The sequence below is a fragment of the Scyliorhinus canicula genome, chromosome 4 (genome assembly GCF_902713615.1).
Source record: "Scyliorhinus canicula chromosome 4, sScyCan1.1, whole genome shotgun sequence".
Lineage (NCBI taxonomy): Eukaryota > Metazoa > Chordata > Chondrichthyes > Carcharhiniformes > Scyliorhinidae > Scyliorhinus > Scyliorhinus canicula.
In genome coordinates, this window is record NC_052149.1 from 71,359,800 (window position 1) to 71,381,852 (window position 22,053).

At 44.5% G+C, this 22,053-nt stretch overlaps 1 protein-coding gene across 1 annotated transcript in view; it reads right to left on the reverse strand.

The window, feature by feature from the left end:
• Positions 1–22,053, reverse strand: part of LOC119964218 (interleukin-12 receptor subunit beta-2-like) — a 194,251-nt gene that overhangs the window by 90,604 nt on the left and 81,594 nt on the right. Inside the window, exons 7-8 of the mRNA XM_038793502.1 lie at positions 2,752–2,921; positions 1,590–1,741 (exon numbers count right to left, since the gene is read on the reverse strand). Coding sequence (XP_038649430.1) covers positions 1,590–1,741; positions 2,752–2,921 — 322 coding nt within the window. The remainder of the gene's footprint in view (positions 1–1,589; positions 1,742–2,751; positions 2,922–22,053) is intronic.

Below are 22,053 nucleotides of genomic sequence, written 5' to 3' on the forward strand. Positions count from 1 at the left end.
CTGGGAGTAGAGAAAGCCTGCGTGTGGGAGGTGGGTTGGGGGGGGGGGGGGGGGGGGGGGGAGGTTACTGAGAGATTCTTATTCCTTTTCAGGGTCTCATTCATTTCTTCTTTTATACTATATTGCCCTGAATGTTGTGGAGATCAGTCATGCTTCCAACAGTACACCAGCACCTGCAGGGAAACTCGTGTACTTTGGGAAGGCTGGTATTGTCATCAAGCCATTTCTAGCGGTGAATGGGGCAATAGAGTTGGCACTGATTGCCAGTTTACTCTCTTCAGACTCCATGAAAATTATTTTTTTGGGACACAATTCTCTGGACACCCATCAGCAGTTAGTTCTGGCTCCTAGTTCTGCCAGTACCATCTTCATCAGAGCTTCTGGCAATCCAGGCACCTTGGTCACTAGAGACCCCATTGATGATGTATCCTTTCCACTATAGCTTTTTCATATTCAAGTTTGGCTCTCACTCTTATCTCTTCATCTTCAGAGTCATGTGAACCTAACCATTTCAACAGGAGCAGCCCTTTCCTGTATCGTGACCTGGTTTCTGTCACTCTCAGTGGTGGAGATGCAATCAGGAGTGAGATTCTCTCTGAACTCCTACCCTGCAGGCCCACTTACAAAGAAAAGGCAATCAGATGCCAGTGGAATCATATGGGTAGGTGAAAGTCTTGCCATCATTCATTGAAAATCCAAACCCATTATCAAGATTTCCAGAGCAAAGTATAATGGACACTGGGGGTCACCTGCGACTTATATTTAGTAATTTAAGAAAGACTGCAGTATTTTTTTTAATATGACAAGGAGATAGGATAAGAGTAGTCAAAAGCAATATGAAATGTAGAGCCATTGCTGAAGAAAGAGAGGTTGGTTACAGACATGTTATTATTGCAGTAAATTTTCCATTGTATAATGAATATTGGGGCTAAATGCTCAGAATCAGACTCAAGAGAGGAGCTGCAATGTTAATGCAGTATGAGCTTGTTTCATTCTATTTTTTTTAAATTTAGTGGACTGGATTCTCCGCCGGCGGGATGCACCATTTAGCCAGCAGCCTGGGGGTTTCCCGATGGCATGAGGCTGCCCCACAATGGGAAACCCCATTGACCAGCCGGCATAACAGAGCATCCTGCGGGTGGGGTGAAATAGAATTATTTTTATCGCAATTAAAGGGCAATTTAGCGTGGCCAATCCATCTACCCTGTACATTTTTGAGTTGTGGGGGTGAGACCCACTCAGACACAGGGAGGATGTGCAAACTCCACAGGGACAGTGACCCGGGGCTGGAATCGAACCCGAGACCTCGGCACTGTGAGGCAGCACTGCCATACCATGCCACCCCATGAGTTTGTTTTATGGGCACCAGGAAGCCAATCTTCAGCCCTGCCCACCGCAAGATGCCATAGGTGGGGCACAGACCACCTAAAGATTCACTGACCCCGAGGGATATTTTCCGGTCGCCGGGCGGGCACGGCGGAGAATCCCGCCCGAAGAGAAACAAAATGAAGATCTTAATTCTATCTTTGTCAGGAAATAATAATGTGTAAGTTTATTAAGCAGCAGTCTGCAGCAAATCTGGAACTTACCAGAGTCCAGCTGATACCAGGATCTGATGTCATTCGATACCTTAGCTCAAACCGACATTTTGGGCTTGTTGAATTTCTCCAGTGAATAATGGTCTTGGCAACTGAATTGTTTATAAATTCAACTTTAGTGATATCTGGAGGGTCAGGCTGAACTGTTTAAAGAAAAATATTGTTACAACTTGCTATTGGAATTAGAGTAACATTTCTCCCAACATTTTCCTTTCATCCCTAAAAGACGGGTAACTGGGAATTTATTTTGTAGCTCCTTTGAATGATTATCATCACTTGGAGGGAGAATCAGAATCCCATGTATGCTGCTTCTCCGGCCTTCTTGTTCATCTTCTGCACTGATGGTCAAGTGGGAGAAACCCTGAGGAAAATGACAGTGGGTAGCCATGGTTGGATAATTCCACAGACACCTGCAGTGCTTCAATTTTTCACTCAAGTGATTTCACCTCGTGGAATGACTAAAAGTCTATGGATACTGGAATCTCTGCAGTTGCTCCTAGCTCACTCCAGCCTTCGTCACTGACCCTACCAAAGTCTGCAGGTTCAGAGAGAGGACTTTGGAGAGAGTTGGCAGATGTTCACACCTCCTGGGACCTAACCAGGTATCCATCTTTAACGATTTGATAAAGGGTCAGAGAGTTAATGGAGGTCCGGATTAGATATTTCTTCATGTTCCTCCTGGGGGCTGCTCCGAAAATATGTTTTCTAAACACACAACTTTTCTCATGTTCAGGGGGTTGAACAGTTCCTGGGGCCAGTTCCCCAGGTGGGTCCAAAGACTACTGCTGTGTTGGCCATTATGCCATCAGGAGTTCCTGTGCCACCTGGCCATCATGCCATCAGGAGTTCCTGTGCCATCTCCAGATATACAAATCGTCACCCGGCCTCCCCTTTCCCATGTTGATCGCCATGTTTGGCGTGAATAGAAGCTCCATCGGCAACAACTCATCATTGATATAAAAAGTTAAGCCTAACCTAATATCCACCAAAAAATCATCGCAGGAGGTACAATAGAAGATTTTTCAACTCCTTTGTCTGTGCAATGATAGGATTAAATATGCCCAAATCCAGACTTGCCCACACCCCAAAATCCATTAAAAAAAACATCTTCCAGCAGGAATTGTGGCAACTGCAAGAAATTGTAATACTGTACCTATATCACGGATCGAAAAAGTTAGACCCTTGGATGTTGCATTTCCGAGTGCATTCACTGCTTGCACCCAAACCTTGTACAGAGAAACATCTTCAAGTTGATCTCCAGGGACAGTGACGCTGCTGGTTCCAGGTTTTGTACGAAATATCTGTTTTTTACCTGTCCTTTCACTGTAAAGATAAGATAATATAGAACTCATAATACAGCCGTGTGAGATGAAACTCACTTTGGTTATAAACACAACAAAAGGGAACACATTTTCTTAATTGAATATTTAAAAAAGGACTAACAATCCTACATGATAAAGCTTCCAGTTCTAAATCAGGAGAATCACATAATAGCTTAGATTTGGCATGCAATGAAATCTCCTAGGCGCATCTGAAAATACTGGCAAGTGGCCAGCTCCATTTTTATGGTCAGGATTTATTTAATTTAGTATTAAGTTGCTGGTTTAGTTGCCAGTGCTTTGCTTAACAATAATCATAAAGAGAGAGGGAGTACTGGAAGGATTGAAATCTTTGAAAGTTGATAAGTTGCCAGGGCCAGATGGATTGTTTCCGAGGCTACTGAAGGAGGTCGGGGAGGCAGATGCTCCGAGGATGATTTTCCAATCCTCACCAGATACAGGGGAGGTACCAGAGTACTGGAGAAATGCAACCATGGTTCCATGGTTCCATTCCAAAAAGGCCATTTGTTGAAATGACTTTTAATTTGTAAATCTGGAGTCACTATTATTTTGAAGTTGTTGCTTTCATTCTTCAGTGTCTCAAGGACATTTCAAGGTACACAGAAAAGCTTTTTGATTTAATTTTCTGCAAATGTACCAAATGAGTTCTTAAAAAAAAACAGTGCTTCGTATATCTATTCAACCGGACTGAAACCTTATCTATGAGCGAGAGATAAGGGGAATCTTACTAGCGAGCCAGCCAGGAGGAAAACAAAGGAATACCTTCCTGGAGTACCGGACACAGAAGAACGGAGGCGAGGTAAGATATCTGAAAATCTGTGACCGTGTCGAAGTTGGGTGACTCCTTAAGTTTCCTTTAAGAATCAAATGAGTCCGGAGTGAATTGGCTCAAGTCTTAGGGATACAGTGGTCATTTGGATAAGGTGATTTATAGACTTGGAGGCTGGGAGCACTCTGTGATTGCAAATGGGGAACTCTGGTGGCATTCAAGATCCACCAGAGATATCCATAAAACTCTGAAGGTACCTTAGATTCCGAATTGGTAACTGAGCCGGAGACTTCAGAATCTATGGAATCATCGGAGTCTGATGATGATTCTGAAGTAGAATTCAGGAGAGGACAGCTTTGACAAAGGGTCACCTGGACTCGAAACGTTAGCTCTTTTTTCTCCCTACAGATGCTACCAGACCTGCTGAGATTTTCCAGCATTTTCTCTTTTGGTTTCACCAGTATATTGCCTGGGCTGGAGCGATTCAGCGACGAAGTGAGACTGGTTAGGCTAGGGTTGTTTTCCTTGGAGCAGAGAAGGCTAAGGGGGTCCTGATTGAGGCGTGCCAGATTATGAAGGACATAGATAGTGTAGATAGGAAGAAACCTTTTCCCTGAGTAGACTGGCCAAGAACCAGGGGATGTAGATTTGGGCCGTGATTTAACAGAAATGAAACAGAGTCCGTGTCAGGCACGGTTAGCTGGGTGTTTGATGGCGCTGAAAGCATTGATAATGGCTCTGCTATTAAACAGGACTCTACTTCATTTCTGGGCATGACGAAGCCACACTTAGTCCCATTTTCTGCAAGAACGGGCTCTGTTTACCAGTGCAATAAGTGATAGGGGCACAGCTTCTGGAAACCCCCAACAAACTAACTTACCGATTAGGGGGCCCTTGAGCATCCCACCTCGTAAGGGCAGGGCACCCCTGGTCCAATCCCCAGTATGTGCAAGATGCCACCTGGGCACCTTGGCATTGCTTGGATTGCACCTGCGTGTCACTGCCTGAGTGCCAGGCTGGCAGTGCCACAGTGCCTGGGTGGCATCAGGGGCACCATTCTACCACCCAGCCCGAGCCCGACCACCCAGGGGCCCCCGATCACCATCCCCCACCAGTATGCCTGGTCCATGTTTGGAGAAATCAGTGCTAAATGCTGCCTGCTCGGGGTCTCTCGATCATGGGCGCAGGGTAGATCCGGCGCAGACATATTCAAGTGAGGCTGACTGCTCACGTGAATATGCAAATCTGGATCCTAACTCAAAGGCTGGTTTAGCTCACTCAGCTAAATCGCTGGCTTTTAAAGCAGACCAAGCAGGCCAGCAGCACGGTTCGATTCCCGTACCAGCCTCCCCGGACAGGCACCGTAATGTGGCGACTAGGGGCTTTTCACAGTAACTTCATTGAAGCCTACTTGTGAGAATAAGCGATTTTCATTTCATTTTCATTTCATTTTCAGATCACGATGCCTCGCGAGATCTCGTTAGATCTTGCAAGGTGTGATGAGGCTGGTAAATCGCGCAAGATGCCTCTCACAAGATTTACCGGCCTCGTTGCGTCCCGAGTCGGACGCGGTGAGGCCGATAGATTGAGTTCTTAAAGTAAGGGCAACAGATTTAGAGGGGGTTTGAGAAAAAACCTTTTCACCCAGAGTGCTGTGGAAATTTGGAACTCACTGCCTGAAAGGGTGGTAGATGCGGAAACCCTCACAGCATTTAAGAAGCATTTAAATTAGCATTTGAAACACCATAACATGTAAGGCTACGGACCAAGTGCTGTAAAATGGGATTCAAATATATAGGTGCTTGATGGCTGGCACCAACATAATGGACTTTGTTTCTGTGTTGTAAAACTCTACCACTTATGATCACTACCCTAATTCTCACATTCATACACACACCCTCACACACACACAAACAACTGCACACACACACACACAAACACCCTTACACACACACAAACAACCTCACATATGCAGTGATCTGTACATCTGTACATACATCTGCACATACACCAGGGACTACAGACAGATGTAACAGCCACTGCATCACTAGAGGGCAGCATCAGAGATGGGTCCAGCCCAAGGGAGGATCCTCCTCTTTCAGAAGCACAGGGCTAGTGAGCAGCAGCAGACAGAGACAGCTCAGCATAGGCAGCTTACCTTAGTTTCACTGGTCATACCTCTTGACTGTATTATATCTAGTTAAGCTCTGGAAACAGAATGAACCCATTGAATAAAATATTTGTGTTAACTGGAACTCTACAATCTTTATTCAGACTTAGAGAATAACATATGATACCAGGAGTGATTTCAGAAAGCTAGCTAGATACCAGCAAGAGAAAAAAACGTAAACCGGATATTGGACTGTGGAAGACTTCACAACAAATCGATCCTCGACGACTAACTGATTCGATGGAACTTGTTGGAACTACATGGCAGCTGGAAACAACCGGTAATTTAAGTTATAACTGGAAAATGTTTGAACAGCTGTTCCAAATATTTATCACAGATAATGATTTAAGCATTGCCTCTGATGCAACGAAAATAACCCCAATATTCTCAACAGGAGGGCATGAAGCTAGAGAAATCTATAATTGCTTTAATTACTTAGAAGGTGAGGACAACACCAAAGTAGACATTATACTCAAAATATTTGCTGAACGCTGTAACAGTCATCTGGTGAGATGCTCGAAAGATTTAACTCTTGTCAGAGAAACGGAGGGCCCATCTCTGATTTTATTACAAATCTCAAGTTAACACCACAAGGCTGTGATTATGCTGATTTCAGAGACACTGTGATAATGCATCAATTAATTTCTGGTTATCTGATAAAAATTTGAGGGAAGAACTTTCACAAAATAAGTATCTAACTCTAGAAATCGCTATACAAAAATGCCTTGCTTATGAACAAAAACAAAATCAGTACTTTGAGTCTCTACAAACACAGAATCATCATTTAGAAAACAAAATCGGTAAAAATGGCGCGAACATTCACCACGAGGCGGAGGCAGGATTGAATCGGAGGAAGACAGAGGTTCTGAGCAGCAGCCATCTTGAGAATGGAGTCGCACATGCTCAGTTGCGAAAAGAGGGCACAGTACAGGAAACCCGGTGTGCGCATGGGCAATCGAGTCCTACGCATGATGTCACAAGCGTCATGATGTCAGAGGACCAGGACCACGCCCACTTAAAAGGGAAATGCACGAAAATGAACAAAAAGAAATTTAAAGCTGCAAAACCCAATTTTCTTGCCTCAAAAGACAGAACAATGCCCGAACTTACACCAGCAGTTCTAAATAACTTTCACAACACCCTGGAACAAGCAGTAGGCACTGCCCTAGAAGATGATATGGTCCTTGTGGACTACGACTCAGATGGAGATTTCATCTTGGGAGATGGCTACCCCAGTACCAAATCCGAACCGCAACTAGAGGTGTAGTACCGTGAAGACCCCAATGATGTGTTCTTCGGAATGGGGAATCTTCAGCCCAGCATATATGACATCCTGACTCGTGAGTGCAGGTTTATGCTGCGGCCTGACGCCAAGAAACAGAGAGTGGACCACGCACCACGAAGGGTCCCAGCCTCCACACAAGAAGATGATTTGGTCATTGAACATGAAGAGAACGATCACAACTCTGAAACAAAAAGCGATGATTTGTCTATCGAACAATACACACAATACTGCTCAGACATGGCTGAGTTATTCGGAGATCCTGATCACAGCATCAGCAACACGGTTGAAAAGCTCAATACGACTCTTCTCATGGTAGATGAATCCAATACCATGGTGCCATGGCAGATCGTCGGTACATTGGATGACAGCAATACCCAAGATGAAGACAACGCCACACAGAGAGCACAGAACAAATCCGTTGAGAGAGCACAGATCAACTCTACAGCGAGAACACTGCACGACTCCACAAAGAGAGCAATGACAGACTCCACAGAGAGCGCGATGAAGGATTCCACAGAGAGAGCGATGAAGGACTCCACAGACAGTTCGGTGACAGACTCAAAAATGGAAGCAAGCAAATACTCCATAGCGAACACCATGCATGTACAAGACCATGAAGATCTATCAAGCTTATTTGAGCCACCAGAAGAAGACACTGAATGTCTACTCACTGTATGTGAGACAAGTGACGAAGAAATCACCATTCCCATACAGGATGTGCAGGATCACAGCGAGACTGACATATCTCAGTTCGTCTGCGCAGAAGCACTCAATAATCAGAGGACGGCCACCCATGAGTCCAGAGAGACCATGTCAATTCAAATCTTGAAGATTTTGACTCCAGAAGAGGAGCACCAAGAGTCCGGAGAGACCACGTCAATAGAAATCCTGAAGATTTTGACTCCAGAAGAGGAGCACCAAGAGTCCCGAAAGACCACGTCAATAGAAATCTTGAAGATTTTGACTCCAGAAAAGAAGCACTACGACCCACAACACAATGAAATCGTGAAGATTTTGACTCCAGAAAAAGAGCACAAAGAGATCACAGATGATTCAAATGAACCTGAAATGACTCCAAAAGAGGAGCACCTAGAAATCAATGATGATTCAAGTGAACCAGAAATGACTCTAGAAGAGGAGCACCAAGTAAGCAAAGAAGAGGAATCGAATCCACCACAAATGACTGATGTCACCAACATCAATGCAACATCAGATCATTCTCACAATTCTCAAGAAGAAACACTCAATGCAGCAGATACCACAAAGAACACTGACACCAAAAACTGTGACAATGACTCAAATCATCCACATGGCACACTCATTGAGCACAACAAGAAAAACAAAAGCCACACGAAGCACAGCAGAAACAAGAACAACAGCAATAACAGCAACAACAAAAGCAACATGCAGCACAACAAGAACGACAAAAGCAACACGAAGCATCCCAGAAACAACAAGCACGACCAAAGAACATGAATAAAAGCAAAAACAACAAAAACAGAATCAACAAACGCGGCAAAAAGAACAACAAGAACGACAACAACAAGAACGCCAATGAAAACAACCAAGACAGAAACGACAAAAACAATAACAAGAACGACAATGACAACAACAAAGACAGAAATGACAGAAACAACAACAATGAAACAACGACCTGTACAACATGGTACAACTCTGCACGTGAAGGACAATGCCACAGCACACTGCAAAACAATGACAAGACTACAAACAATACCACAAACACAGGAAAAGGTCGAGATCAGACAACGGTGCGACAGAGAATCGCTACCCGCAATGAAATGGAACTGGGGAGAAAGGTGTCCACATCATTAAATGACTCATCTGCAAAGCAGCCGAGCCACGTTTCGACACCAACCTTGCTCTGTTATCGTACCGAGCAACCCCATTGAGCTCAGGACTCCTCGGCAGAGACATCCGGACAACCCTACCGGCAAAGCAATTCCGAGACCCCGGCAAAGAACCGGTTCTCGATGACATGCGGACACTATGCTCCAAACAAAAACTATACTACGATCAACATGTGATCCCACTCAAGCCACTGACAATAGGTGACACCATCAGAATCAGGGACCCAGAAGGCGGATGGTCTGAGTCAGCTACGGTGATCAGGCAGAAGGCACCGTGGGCCTACATTGTCAAATCGTCTGCGGGAGTACTTTTTAGCCGTAACCACCGGGATCTATTAGAGATTCGACCTACAATGCCAGTATTTCCCACACTGGACTTGACCGAGTCCTTTTGTCCACAGGATGTTCCTCACCACACAACACCAGACAGTACTCTTGATGACATCAAACCATCATCCCTGCTACCACCAGTAAGACGCTCCAGCAGAAGCCGTAAGGCACCCGACCGGCTAGATTTGTAACGACACTTCAACACACGCACAAGGCAAATATGGACATTTCTCACGATGAACTCACAACACAGTTAATTGTTTCTGTATTACTTTTATCATTTTCGCAGTGTGCAGATTTGCATATTCTCACCACTTGTTATGTACAGTTTTCTTGAGGCCAGTCTAGAAAACATGCCCAATAAAGGTGGGGGGGGGGGGGGGGGCGGTGTAGTGATCTGTACATCTGTACATACACCAGGGATTACAGACAGATGTAACAGCCACAGCATCACTAGAGGGCAGCATCAGAGATGGGTCCAGCCCAAGGGAGGATCCGCCTCTTTCGGAAGCACAGGGCTAGTGAGCAGCAGCAGACAGAGACAGCTCAGCATAGGCAGCTTACCTTAGCTTCACTGGTCATACCTCTTGACTGTATTATATCTAGTTAAGCTCTGGAAACAGAACAAACCCATTGAATAACGTATTTGTGTTAACTGGAAGTCTACAATCTTTATTCAGACTTAGAGAATAACATAACATACATACCCTCACACACACGTACACACACACACACACCCTCACATACATACCCTCACACACACACGCACACACACAAACACCCTCACACACCCTCAAACACCCTCACACACTCAAACAGCCTCACACACACACAAACACCCTCACACACACACAAACACCCTCACACACACAACCAGACTCACATACCTCTCTCTGAGGCTTGAACCCTCACCCTCCTCAAATGCCCCTCCTTCCCTAAGGCCAGAATAGCTGCAGCTCCTTTCCTGAGGCCAGAACCTCCCCTTCCTTTCCCGAGGCCAGAACCTCCCCCTCCTTTACCCGAGGCCAGAACCACCCCAGCTCCTTTCCCAAGACCAGAACGCCAACCACCAGAACATTGTGCACATCAGAGTATTGTTCAGAGGTTGATAAATAACCATCTGGGGTGAAAATTACATGAGGGAACTCTCTTTTTGGGGTAGCCATTGACCAGAAAAAAGTGGAGCCATAAGAAGAGCAAGTCAGAAACTAGGCGCTCTAAGTTGAGTGAGCCACCTCGTAACTCGCAGCATCTACAAGGCATAAGTCGGGAGTATAATGGAATATCTCCACTTGCCTGGATGTGTGCAACTTCAAAAACATTAAATATCATCGAGGACAATGCAGTCCCCATCCACCTTAAACATTTACTCCCTCAACACTGGCACATGGTGGCATGTGTACTGTCTACAAGATACACTACAGTGTCTCCAGACCTCCCAAACTTCTACAAATCTCCATTTTGTAATTTTTAAATAATCTAGCCTTAGTAGTTTTTGGTGAATCATAGAATCACAGAAAGGTTACAGAATAGAAGGCCATTCATTCCATCGTTCTGTGTTGGTTCTCTGAATGAGCAATGCACCTCTTGCAACACCCCTGTCTTCTCTCCATAGTACTGCATTATCTTCCTTTTCAGATAATAATCTTGAATGCCTCAATTGAACCTGTCTCTCCCACACCCATGTGCAGTGTATTCCAGATTCCAAAGACTCGTTGTATGAAAAAGATGTTCCTCATGTTGCATTGCTTCTTTTGCCAATTACTTAAATCTGTTCTTGAGCCTTACACCAATGGGAACAGTTTGTCCCAACTACTCTTGTCAAATCTCATCGCAACCTTCTCCTCCAAAGAAAACAGTCACAACACCTCCGATCTTTCTGCAAAGCTGAAGTTCCTCATCCTTGGAAACATTCTCATGAATCTTCTCTGCACCCCCCTTACGCCTTCACAGGGTGAGATAGTGGCATAGTGGTAATCTAATAATTCAGAGGCCCAGGCTAATGCTCTGGGGTCATGGGTTCAAATCTAACAATGGCAGCTGGTGAATTTAAATTCAAATTAATAAAACCTTGAATTTAAAAAGCTAGTATTAGCAATAGTGACCATGAAATGATTGATAGTTGTAAAAACCCATCTTGTTCACCAATATCCTTTAGGGGAGGAAAGTTGCTCTCCTTACCTGGTCTGGCCACAAGCCTGATTAGGGAAGGCCAACAAACTACCAGTGATGCCAGCATCCCATAAAAAGAATAAAAACACCCTTCCTAAAGTGTGGTATCCAGAACTGGTTGTAATATTCAAGTCAAACCAGGTTTAATATAACCTCCTTGCTCTTGTACTCTGTACCCTTATTGATAAAGTCCAGGATGCTGTATGCTTTATTAAACGTGCTCAAACTATCTTGCTGCCTTCAAAGACTTATGCACATATAAACTTCCCCAGCTCCTGAATCTCCTTTAGATTATACCCTTTATTATGTATTGTCCCTCCGTGATTTTTCTACTAAAATTAATCACTTCACATTTTTGGAGAGAGTTGCAAGTTTTTACTACATTTTCCACCCTATTTCCTGAATATTTCCCTCTGGATCACTTGTTTTCTCATTTTCATACACCACATCAAATATTTTCACATGAGGAATGGCACAAAGAGCCTACAGAGGGATTTAGACATTTTGAGAGTGGGCAAAAACATGGCAGACGGAATATAATGTCGGGAAATGTGAAGTTATGCACTTTGGAGGGAACCAAACATGGAATGGGTGAGGATGGAGGAGTCCTCCTGCATGGGAATGACTCTAAGTCCTCGCCAAAACAGCGCTCCCATCCACGTCGGCAAAACATACATCCAGCCCAGTGGTAGTAGCAACACTAAGAACTTGGAAACAGATGGGACAGCACTTTGGTTTAACCGTGGTCCACCATGGGCCAGATCTGTGGCAACCACAGGTTCCCACCAGCCATGCTAGATACCATCTTTAAGAGATGGAGATAGGACAGGGGGAAGCTAGAGATCAGGGACTTTTACATGGGGGACAGAACCCTGACCTTAGAAGAGCTGACGGAGAGACTGGAGCTACCGAATGGAAAGGAGCTCCGACAATTACAAGTCAAAAACTTTCTCTGCAAGGAGACAATGAGGTACCCTAGAGCCCCGAGAGACACAATATTGGAGGAACTACTGGGCATGGATAGTAGGGAGAAGGGAACTGCGGGGACTTATATGGACGACTTTTAGAAAGGTCACCACTGGACAGAGCAAGGCAGAAGTGGGAGGAAGAACTAGGGACGGAAGTAGGATGGGGATTCTGGAGCGAAGCACTGAGTAGGGCCAACTCCATCTCCTTCTGCATAAGGCTAAGCGTCAGGCAGCTAAAATTGGTGCACAGAGCACACCTGACAAGAAACCGAAAGAGGTGTTTGTTTCCAGAGGTGGAGGACAAATGTGAATGGTGCCAGGGAGGCCCGGCCAACCACGTGCACATGTTCTAGACATGCCCTAGGCTTGTTGGGTTCCGGATAGCCTTCTTCAAGGCGATGTCCAAGGTTGTGGGGGTGAGGGTGGAACCATGTCCGCGAGTGGCAGTCTTCGGGTTATCGGACCAGACAGAACTTCATATGGGGGAAGAGGGCTGGCGCCCTTGCCTTTGCTTCCCGATTCGGCCGCCGGAGAATCCTGCTCAGTTGACAATCAGCAGCACCACCCATAGCTACAGATTGGCTGGCCGACTTATCAGAATTTTTCCATCTCGAGAAGATCAAATACACCATCCGAGGGCCAGACCATACTTTCATATAGCGTGAGGGCAATTCATCAGCCTGTCCCAGCACCCGTTTGAAGCTAATAATTGATAGAAAGGTGGACGGAGGGACACACGGAAACCACCAGGGCAACAGAAAGCAGACAGGAACAAGGTGCGGAGGGGGCAATGGGGGAGAGACCCAAGGAAATGCCAGCAGGAAACCCAGTTGTAATAATATGTATATTGATTGGGATGTAAAGAGTGAAAAGGTAATGGTAATGTTTCTTACCACTAGAGGGAACACAGAACGGTCATATATATATATATATATATCATCTGACTTTGGGGATTCTGGGAGTTAGAAGGTATTAGAAGATATTAGAACACAATACCAGTGAGAGACCGATACGAGGGCCCAGAGGGCTCCTCCACAAAGCTATAAGAGCACAACGAGCTATAAACCATCTACAGGCCTAAGATAGGACCTGAAAATAGTAGTAAGGGGAGGAGGGTGGCAAAAAAACAGCTTGTAAATAAAAGTCGTTTCATTCATCTCCTGTTCCATGTAAAAATGTAAATTTCAATAAAAATATTTATTAAAAAATGTTATGCACTTAGGTAGGAAGAATAAAGGAGCTAAATATTTATTATTTGGGGGTCCTCGTGCATAAATCACAAAAAGCTAGAATGCAAATTCAGCAGGTAATTGGGGAGGCAAATGGAACGTTGGCCTATATGTCAAAGGGAATGGAGTATCAAAATAGGGAGGCCTTACTAAAACTATTCAAGGCACTAGTTAGACCACACCTGGAATACTGTGAAGAGTTTTGGTCCTCTTATCTAAGGAAAGGTATACTGGCATTGGAGGCAGTGTAGAGAAGGTTCACTGGGTTGAACCTGGGTATGGAGAGATTTCCATATGAGGAGAGGTTGAGTAGGTTGTGCCTGTACTCATTGGATTTTAGAAGAATGAGAGTCGACCTTATTGAGACATATAGGATTCTCAGAGGGCTTGACAGGGTAGATGTTGAGAGGTTGTTTCACCTTGGCGGAGAGTCTAGGGCCTGAGGGCATAATCGCAGAGTAAGTGGTCGCCCATTAGAGACAGATGAGGAAGAATTTCTTCTCCGAGAGCGTAGTGAATCTGTGAAATTCTTTACCGCCGAGGGTTATAGAGACTGGATTGTTAAGTATGTCCAAGGTTGAGATGGACATTTTTTAATCAGTAAGGGAATTAAAGTTCATGGGAAGAAGGCGGGATCAGTTACATTGGATCAGTCATGATCTCATTGAATGGTGGCGGAGCAGACCCAATGAGCCGAATGGCCTACTTCTGCTGCCGCGTTTTACGGTCTATGGTCTTACGTAGATAGTGTAAGTGGTAGCTTCCTTGTGGCAGTCTGCTCTAAGGGCTCACTATGTAAAATGAACTATAGCCAAATTCTCCTACCATTCCCGGTGGTGTGACTCTCTGATCCCGCCTGCAGCACACCCCCCTCCTACGGGTTTCCCGGCAGCGCGGGGTGGTTTCAATTGGAATTCCTATTGACAGCGCTGGGAGCAGAGAATGCTGCTGCCAGCGAATGGCCAGACAATTCCGGTCCATATATCCTGCCTTGATTTCAAAAGGTTCACCAAATAATGCAGCACCTTTGCTCACAGTGATACAGTAAAATCAACCAAAGTTTCCATTTTCAGCAAAATGAGCCAGTAGTTGAGGTTAATTACCAGAGGAACTCATGGTTTAACACTTCATTGCTCTTGTTGCAATCAATACTTCACATGCAATTGACATGCAATGAGAGTTTGGGTTTGTGGCTAAAGTTGTCCCGGCCTCAAATAAAATTTTAAAAGCAACACTTAAAAAGTGTTAACAACTGATTCATTAATGGATCTCATGCAGTGAGAAAACTCACTGTTCAGTGACCAAATTACCACCTGTGAATGCAAAACATTTTTCGGGTTTTGTGGGTAGAATTTCTCTGACCACAAAGAACATTTCCGCAGAACGGTGCTATAAGTGCCAGTAATAAGGAAAGTTTCAGTTTTAAAACAAGGCATATGTAAAAGAACAGCTAGAATTTGATGTTAATTCTAATTCCTTGTGAAGTATGCATATTATTAGCTAGCTGAAAGGAAAATATGACAAAACTGAAGGGTTCTAGTAGACATCACAATACGCTCTCAAAAAAGGGGAAGCATAATTAATGTAATGTGTAACTCCAGAGTACAGTGGATTTCAATTATTATTAAGAAAAACATAGATAAATCGTAGAGTGAGTAAATGTAAGGGGTGGCACGGTGGTGCAGTGGTCAGCACTGCTGCCTCACGGCACTGAGGACCTGGGTTCGATCCTGGCCCCAGGTTACTGTCTGTATGGATCTCACCCACACAACCCAAAGATGTGCAGGCTGAATTGGCCATGCTAAATTGCCCTTAATTGGAAAAAAAAGATTTGGGCACTCTAAATTTATTTTTAAAAATGAGTAAATGTAACATGTTTCACAAATTGAACCATGGCCACGACAGGAAAATATTGCATTTTATCACTTGTTTGTGATGCGTTAGTTGATCCTGGCTGAGCAAGTGGTGGGGGCTGCAACACATGTCCTCAGTACTACTGGCCTCAGAAGGGGACAACACAACTGGAAATTCCCCCTCGGAGCACTTTCCTGTGGCTGCTGCTGAAAAATCTCCATGTCAGGCAAGGACAGGCTCAGTCCAGTGGCTTTTCCTTATGGTCATGAAGCCTGCTGAGATTCACCATCTAGGCTCACACAAATCACAACGTTCAGCATGGGATAGTAGGTGACGGGGGTGGAAAATAATTTAAAATAAAACAACGGAACTTAGTTGTTATTACAATGCCAATTGTGTGAGAGGGCAGTCAAAACAATTACAAAGGGCAGAAATCTCCCAAATAATTTCTAAGTGTTGTCTCCGGTGGGAAACAAAGTTCAATCCTCGGCAGATGGATCGGCGTGATCCAGATCGCAATTCATCCACACGTAGAATTTTTTTTGGAACCAGGGATTTTGCACTATGGGACCCAAAGAAGCCAGCAAGGCCGAATCCTCGGAGATGGAGGGTCTCCAATCTCCAGGATTTCCAATCACTGGAACTCCCCCAAGTGAGCGACACCCACAATGGGTTTGCAAAAGCTCCCCCCTTCACCCCCCCCTTTTTTTGGGCACCCCCCTTTCAGGCTCCCCTCCAGGTCCCATCCATTTGCACTGCCAGAGGTGCAATGCCAGGTTGGCCCTGCCAACGTGCCAGGGGCAGTGCCAGGGCAGTGTCCACCCATGTCCCTGATCACCTGAGGGCTACAAAGGTCACCCAGAGAATTCAAAAGTGACTGTGGGAAAGTCCTCATTGAGAAACTCTTGCACTTCAATGTCTGAGATGTGGCAGCAGCTTCTATGGAGGAAAGGTTCTTCCAGTGCAGGCATGCTGTTCAGGTATCAGAGATTGAAAAATATCCATTCTGAAAAAAAAAAACACTCAGGCAGAGAACCTAGTGTTTCTAAGAAAGACTTCAGAACAGAGGAATCCCCAGCAGAAAAAACTATGGTTAGAAACAAAACCTTGGGCCAGCACAGTGGCACAGTGGTTAGCACTGCTGTCTCATGGCGCTGAGGGCCCGGGTTTGATCCCGACCCGGGTCTATATCTGTGTGGAGTTTGCACATTCTCCCCGTTTCTGAGTGGGTCTCACACCCTCAACCCAAAAAGATGTGCAGGGTAGGTAAACTGGCCACGCTAAATTAATTAGGTACTCTAAATTAAAAAAAAGGAAACAGCACATTCGCTTTCTCGGAAGCACATCAGAACAAAGAAAAAAACTCTTGAAAAAACTGCAGTTAGAAACAACACCTGCTCTTCCTCAGAAGCCCTTCAGAACAAAGAAAATCCTCTTTATGAAAAAACTGCGGTTAGAAACAATACCAAAAGAGGAAGCACTTTGGCGTGAATGAACCATAAAGAGCTACAAAAACAAAGCTAATCCCTCCTTTGAAATAGCCTGGAACTGTCACTCAAGAGGCTTGTAAAAGGTAACAGATTGAAATTGAATGAAATGTTCAAAGCTTTTAAGCTTCTTGGCAAGCCCAGAGACTTGAAAAAGTCAAAGGGGAATGAAATTGACTGGGGAAAAAGCACTTCAAAGGTTTTCAACATATCACAGGGAAGACTTTTGCCTTCCTCTGACAGATCATTGAAACTGCCATCCTGGAAGAGAGTTTAAAGGTTTTCAAGGCTACAGAGGGAAGATGCCACGTGACCCCCATCCCTGGAAAGATCCCGAACCTGAGCCCCCCTAGCCCAGCCCAACCCACCACCGACCTCTACCACCCTTGAAGGACCCCCTCAGCGCCCTGGAGGTAAGCGTAGAGAGGGTAACACCCTCTTGGTGTCCCTGTGCCTGTGTCCTGCTTTTAGAGACAAGCGGTGATTTGCACCTGGGTGACGTCTGCTGGTGGTGGGGGAGGGGGGGGGGGGCTGGTTGCGGGGGAAGGGAATACCAGGAAGCTAGTGCATTCTACTTTAATCTTGCTAATGAGATTAAAATGAATGCAAATGAGTTGTGATCAGGTTCTTGCCCTTTTTGGGTGAGATCCTGATCACGCCAGGCTGGAGCGGGCCGGGAGAATGAGAAACTTATTTGTGTCCGGCACAAATCTAATTTCAGGGCTCTCCTGCAATTCTCCTGACATAGTGGAATTTGTGTCAGGTGCAACGCAGCCGGAGAATCGACTTCAAATTCTGCATCTATTGGCCCTGATATTCCACCCATTGAATAATGCTGTTTTTACACCAATGGCAAACGAATTACACCTATCTAGAGATCTGGATAAGTTCATTATTATCCATTGACAAAAATAATGGGGAAAGTGGGAGTGATTTGCTTGAAAATAGAGAGAAAAGCTTCTAAAAGGATAGTTCTGGTTAAAGATTGTGGCAGTAAAGGGGAGAAACAACAGGAAAGGAGGAATCTGTGTGTCTCAATGAGTTGTCTCTCAGTTAGCTTTCCTGGATGACACATAGCCTCTTCTGTGCCTCTTTATAATACTGTAATACTATAATATAACATAGGGCAACTTGGCTAGGCAGATTCAAAAGGGGACAAGGCATTGCACAAAAGCAAAAAAGATGGCAATAGATAACAGAGTCTGACTGCAAATATAAAAGCAAAATACTGTGGATGCTAGAAATCTGAACTAAAAACAGAAGTGCTGGAAAATCTCAGCAGGTCAGGCAACATGTTAGGAGAGATACAGATTTAACATTTTGTGCCAAATATGACTCTTCTTTGGAACTCCGAGAAGAGTCATCTTGGATGTGAAGCATTAACTCTGTTTCTCTCTCAGCTACAAACCCGGATAGACCACACAATTGTCCTCCAACACCTCGTCTCCACTGACCAGCACAGTGAGATTGCCTTCATGTGATTGGATTTTTCCTTATCCAGATAGAGCCAGAGCTTTAGTAATAAAGATTCTCTTATCGTCCCTGCACCTCGGAATCTCTCAAAGATATATCCTTGGTCCGTTACTCTGCAGGCTGCCTCTCCGTGACACCGACATGGCATCCTCCCACCTGTACACTGACAACATCCTGATCCATACTCAAAGCCCATCCAATGCCTTTGTCAGGCTGCTTGCCAACATTCAGTCTTGGATAAATCCCATTTTTCTCCAGTTGGGAACTTTGTATCCTCATCACCAATTCTATCCCCTTCCCTGGTCTCTGTCTTAGGCTGAAGCAGACCATTGACAGCCTTAGCATTCTATATTACCCTAGCTGAGCTTCAAATTCCACATACTTCCCCATTACAAAAGAAAATCTAACTCCCTTATCTCAGTCAATTGAACAGGATGAAATGATAAAATATTGCATGGAACACAATTTTGAGCTTTTTATGATTACCATTGAGAATGAGGCATATATATGGAAGTTATTTGTTTAATGCTGCCTTATGGCACAGAAATTTATACACACAAGACTTGTTCTTAGACACTAATGGCCTCCTAGGTCTCCAATATGGCGGCAGGAAGTACAAGCTCATTATGCGCCAGAAGTGTAATACTTACATTATCAAATAGTCGCTTATTGTCACAAGTAGGCTTCAAATGAAGTTACTGTGAAAAGCCCCTAGTCGCCACATTCTGGCTCCTGTTCGGGGAGGCTGGTACGGCAATTGAATTGTGCTGCTGGCCTGTGTTGGTCTGCTTTCAAAGCCAGCGATTTAGCCCTGTGCTAAACCAGCCCCAGTTTATACCATATGAGAAAAGAGTGTTGATTGTTTGGCAAGTTCACTCTGATTAGTAGAGGCATTTTCATGAAGAATGCACCAGTTGATGGTGACTGATAGTTAAATTTGTTTGAAATTTAAACAAGGCAGCTTGACTCTGATTGGTCAAGGCATTACCCTGAGGTATGAACCAGCGAATGGCTATCACATACTTTGTTTGGCTGAAACAGGTGCAATGTGTGTACATAATATTTTTATCTGAAAAGAACAAGGCCCTTGTTAATATAAATAGCTTCCAGTATAAGCAAATGCATCACACTATGTCCCAATTGATGATCTTAAATTGGTTGTCAACTTAATTCTTAGTTCACCGAGGATTATTTAGCAAATATTGTCCATTCGTGGAATCACATCTCATGTTTGACACTGTGTTTTGAGTTTTACAAGCACAGGCTGGTTGGGAATGTATGTACCTTGTCTCTTGTGAACAGCAGAAGGGACATGCTGTTCAATACGATCGGCTGGTCTTTGGAACTTATGGATTACATACCTAGCATCATGCTGGCACTGAAATTCAGATAATGCATTACTCATTATCTGATAGGTAGAATCCCTTTTTGGCTTCACGGCAACATCCTGTTAGTGGCGAATATCATGCGTATAGGTACTGCATAGTAGCAGCGTAAAACAGCTAGCTTCATCTGTTGCTCAAAGCTTTGAGATACCTTGCCCTTCCAGGGTAATCTGGGGAAAGTTGGGTACTTTTCTGTGCTGAAAGTGACAGCCTTAAGCCCGTCCATGAGTTTGCATGTTATACAGCACAAAATGATCTCATCAAGTGTCTTTGATGCACCTTATGTCAGCATCAGACTTGCATGATGAGCAAATGATTTGGGCCCTATTTACAAGGTTGCTGATAAGGCCAATTTTATAGCGCATGGAACTGTAAGGATCCCAATGGAGGTATTGACCAGTGTAGGTAGGTTTGTGGTAGACCATATGACCATAGACATAGGAGCAGAAGTAGGCCATTTGGCCCATTGAGTCGCTCTGCCATTCAATTACTTTGGTAGAGAATCCCATGGCAGATTTCTCAACTAGTAATCCATTTCAAAGGTGAATTTGAGAGTGCAGGATAGACATATAAGGAAACTATTACATGCAGTTACAGATTTAAATATGACAAACATATCATCCACATACTGGAAAAGTGCAAGAGGTAGGAGGTTAGGGGTCATTCCATCAAAGACATGTTTGTCATGGAACCCAACAAAGATGTTTGGGAGGGCTGGTCTAAAGGTGAATCCATGGCAACACAATCCATTTGGACATATCAGGTGTCATTAAGACTGAACTAATTTGCGCAAATTCATAAGTTTGATGAATACTGATCCACACAGTGGTAACGGGTCTAGGTCACTATGCTATAGTGCTGCAGTGCAAATATATATGACTTCCTTGAGTGGAACATTGGTAAATGAGCTAGCAATGTTGAATGAGCACATGGACATGGCATTGCTATTGATATGTATGTCCTCCATCGTCTTTGCAAATGTGAAGGAATCCTTCACTGTATATGTGGAAAACTTGTTCAATATTGGTTGTAACACTTCATCAAACTATTTGGCCAATTTGTCTTGTGCAGAACCAGTCATAAATAAGTTGAGGCATCACTTTTGTATGTTTTGGGCAGCCTATAGATATACAGATGCAGTGAGCCATGAGGATGAATCCTGATATATATATCACACGGCAGCTCATCATTCTTACACAAGTCCAGCAAGCATTTATTTTTCAGCTTACTATTGAGCAAAGCAGGCTGGTCAGGTTGTGCAGCAGATCCAATGGTTATGAATTTGGACCCATCAGTAAGAATGGTCTGCATTTTGTTCATAAAGATGACTATAGCCGTTCCTTTGTCAGGTTTACCATTGTGTATGTCCAGGTTGGTCTTAAGGCCTCGCAATGCTGTAACACATTTGCATTGCATGTGAAAATCAGACAGGTCGCTTGGAAGCCTGAAATATGCGTGTGTTATCATCTAGGCACACTATCAACTATCCATCTTCTTCAGTGGCTGTTGGTTTGTGATGGGATAGTTGGAAGTAGAGGAGTTCAAACTCAGCAAGTACCTCAGCAAATGTCTCTTTTCCAGCTTGCATTATCATTAAGCACCAGAAAAATCAATGTACAGTGCAGCACAAGAGACTGTAATGTAAGGGGGTCACTGCAGGTCTCTATTCAGTGAGAGATTACTACATGTATTTCCCTCCACCCCAAACAAGGTAATTGACAGGGGAACAGTGGGGGATACTGGGGAAGGGTAGGTGATCCCAGACAGCCCTCCATCTTAACCTGACTACCAACACTGTATTATGCATCATCAAGAACAGACAAGTAGCCAACATACAGCTAGGACTTTAGATAATTTAGAACAGTACAGCACAGAACAGGCCCTTCGGCCCTCGATGTTGTGCCGAGCAATGATCACCCTACTCAAGCCCACGTATCCACCCTATACCAGTAACCCAACAACCCCCATTAACCTTATTTTTTCGGACACTATGGGCAATTTTAGCCTGGCCAATCCACCTATCCCGCACATCTTTGGACTGTGGGAGGAAACCGGAGCACCCGGAGGAAACCCACGCACACACGGGGAGGACGTGCAGACTCCGCACAGACAGTGACCCAGCCGG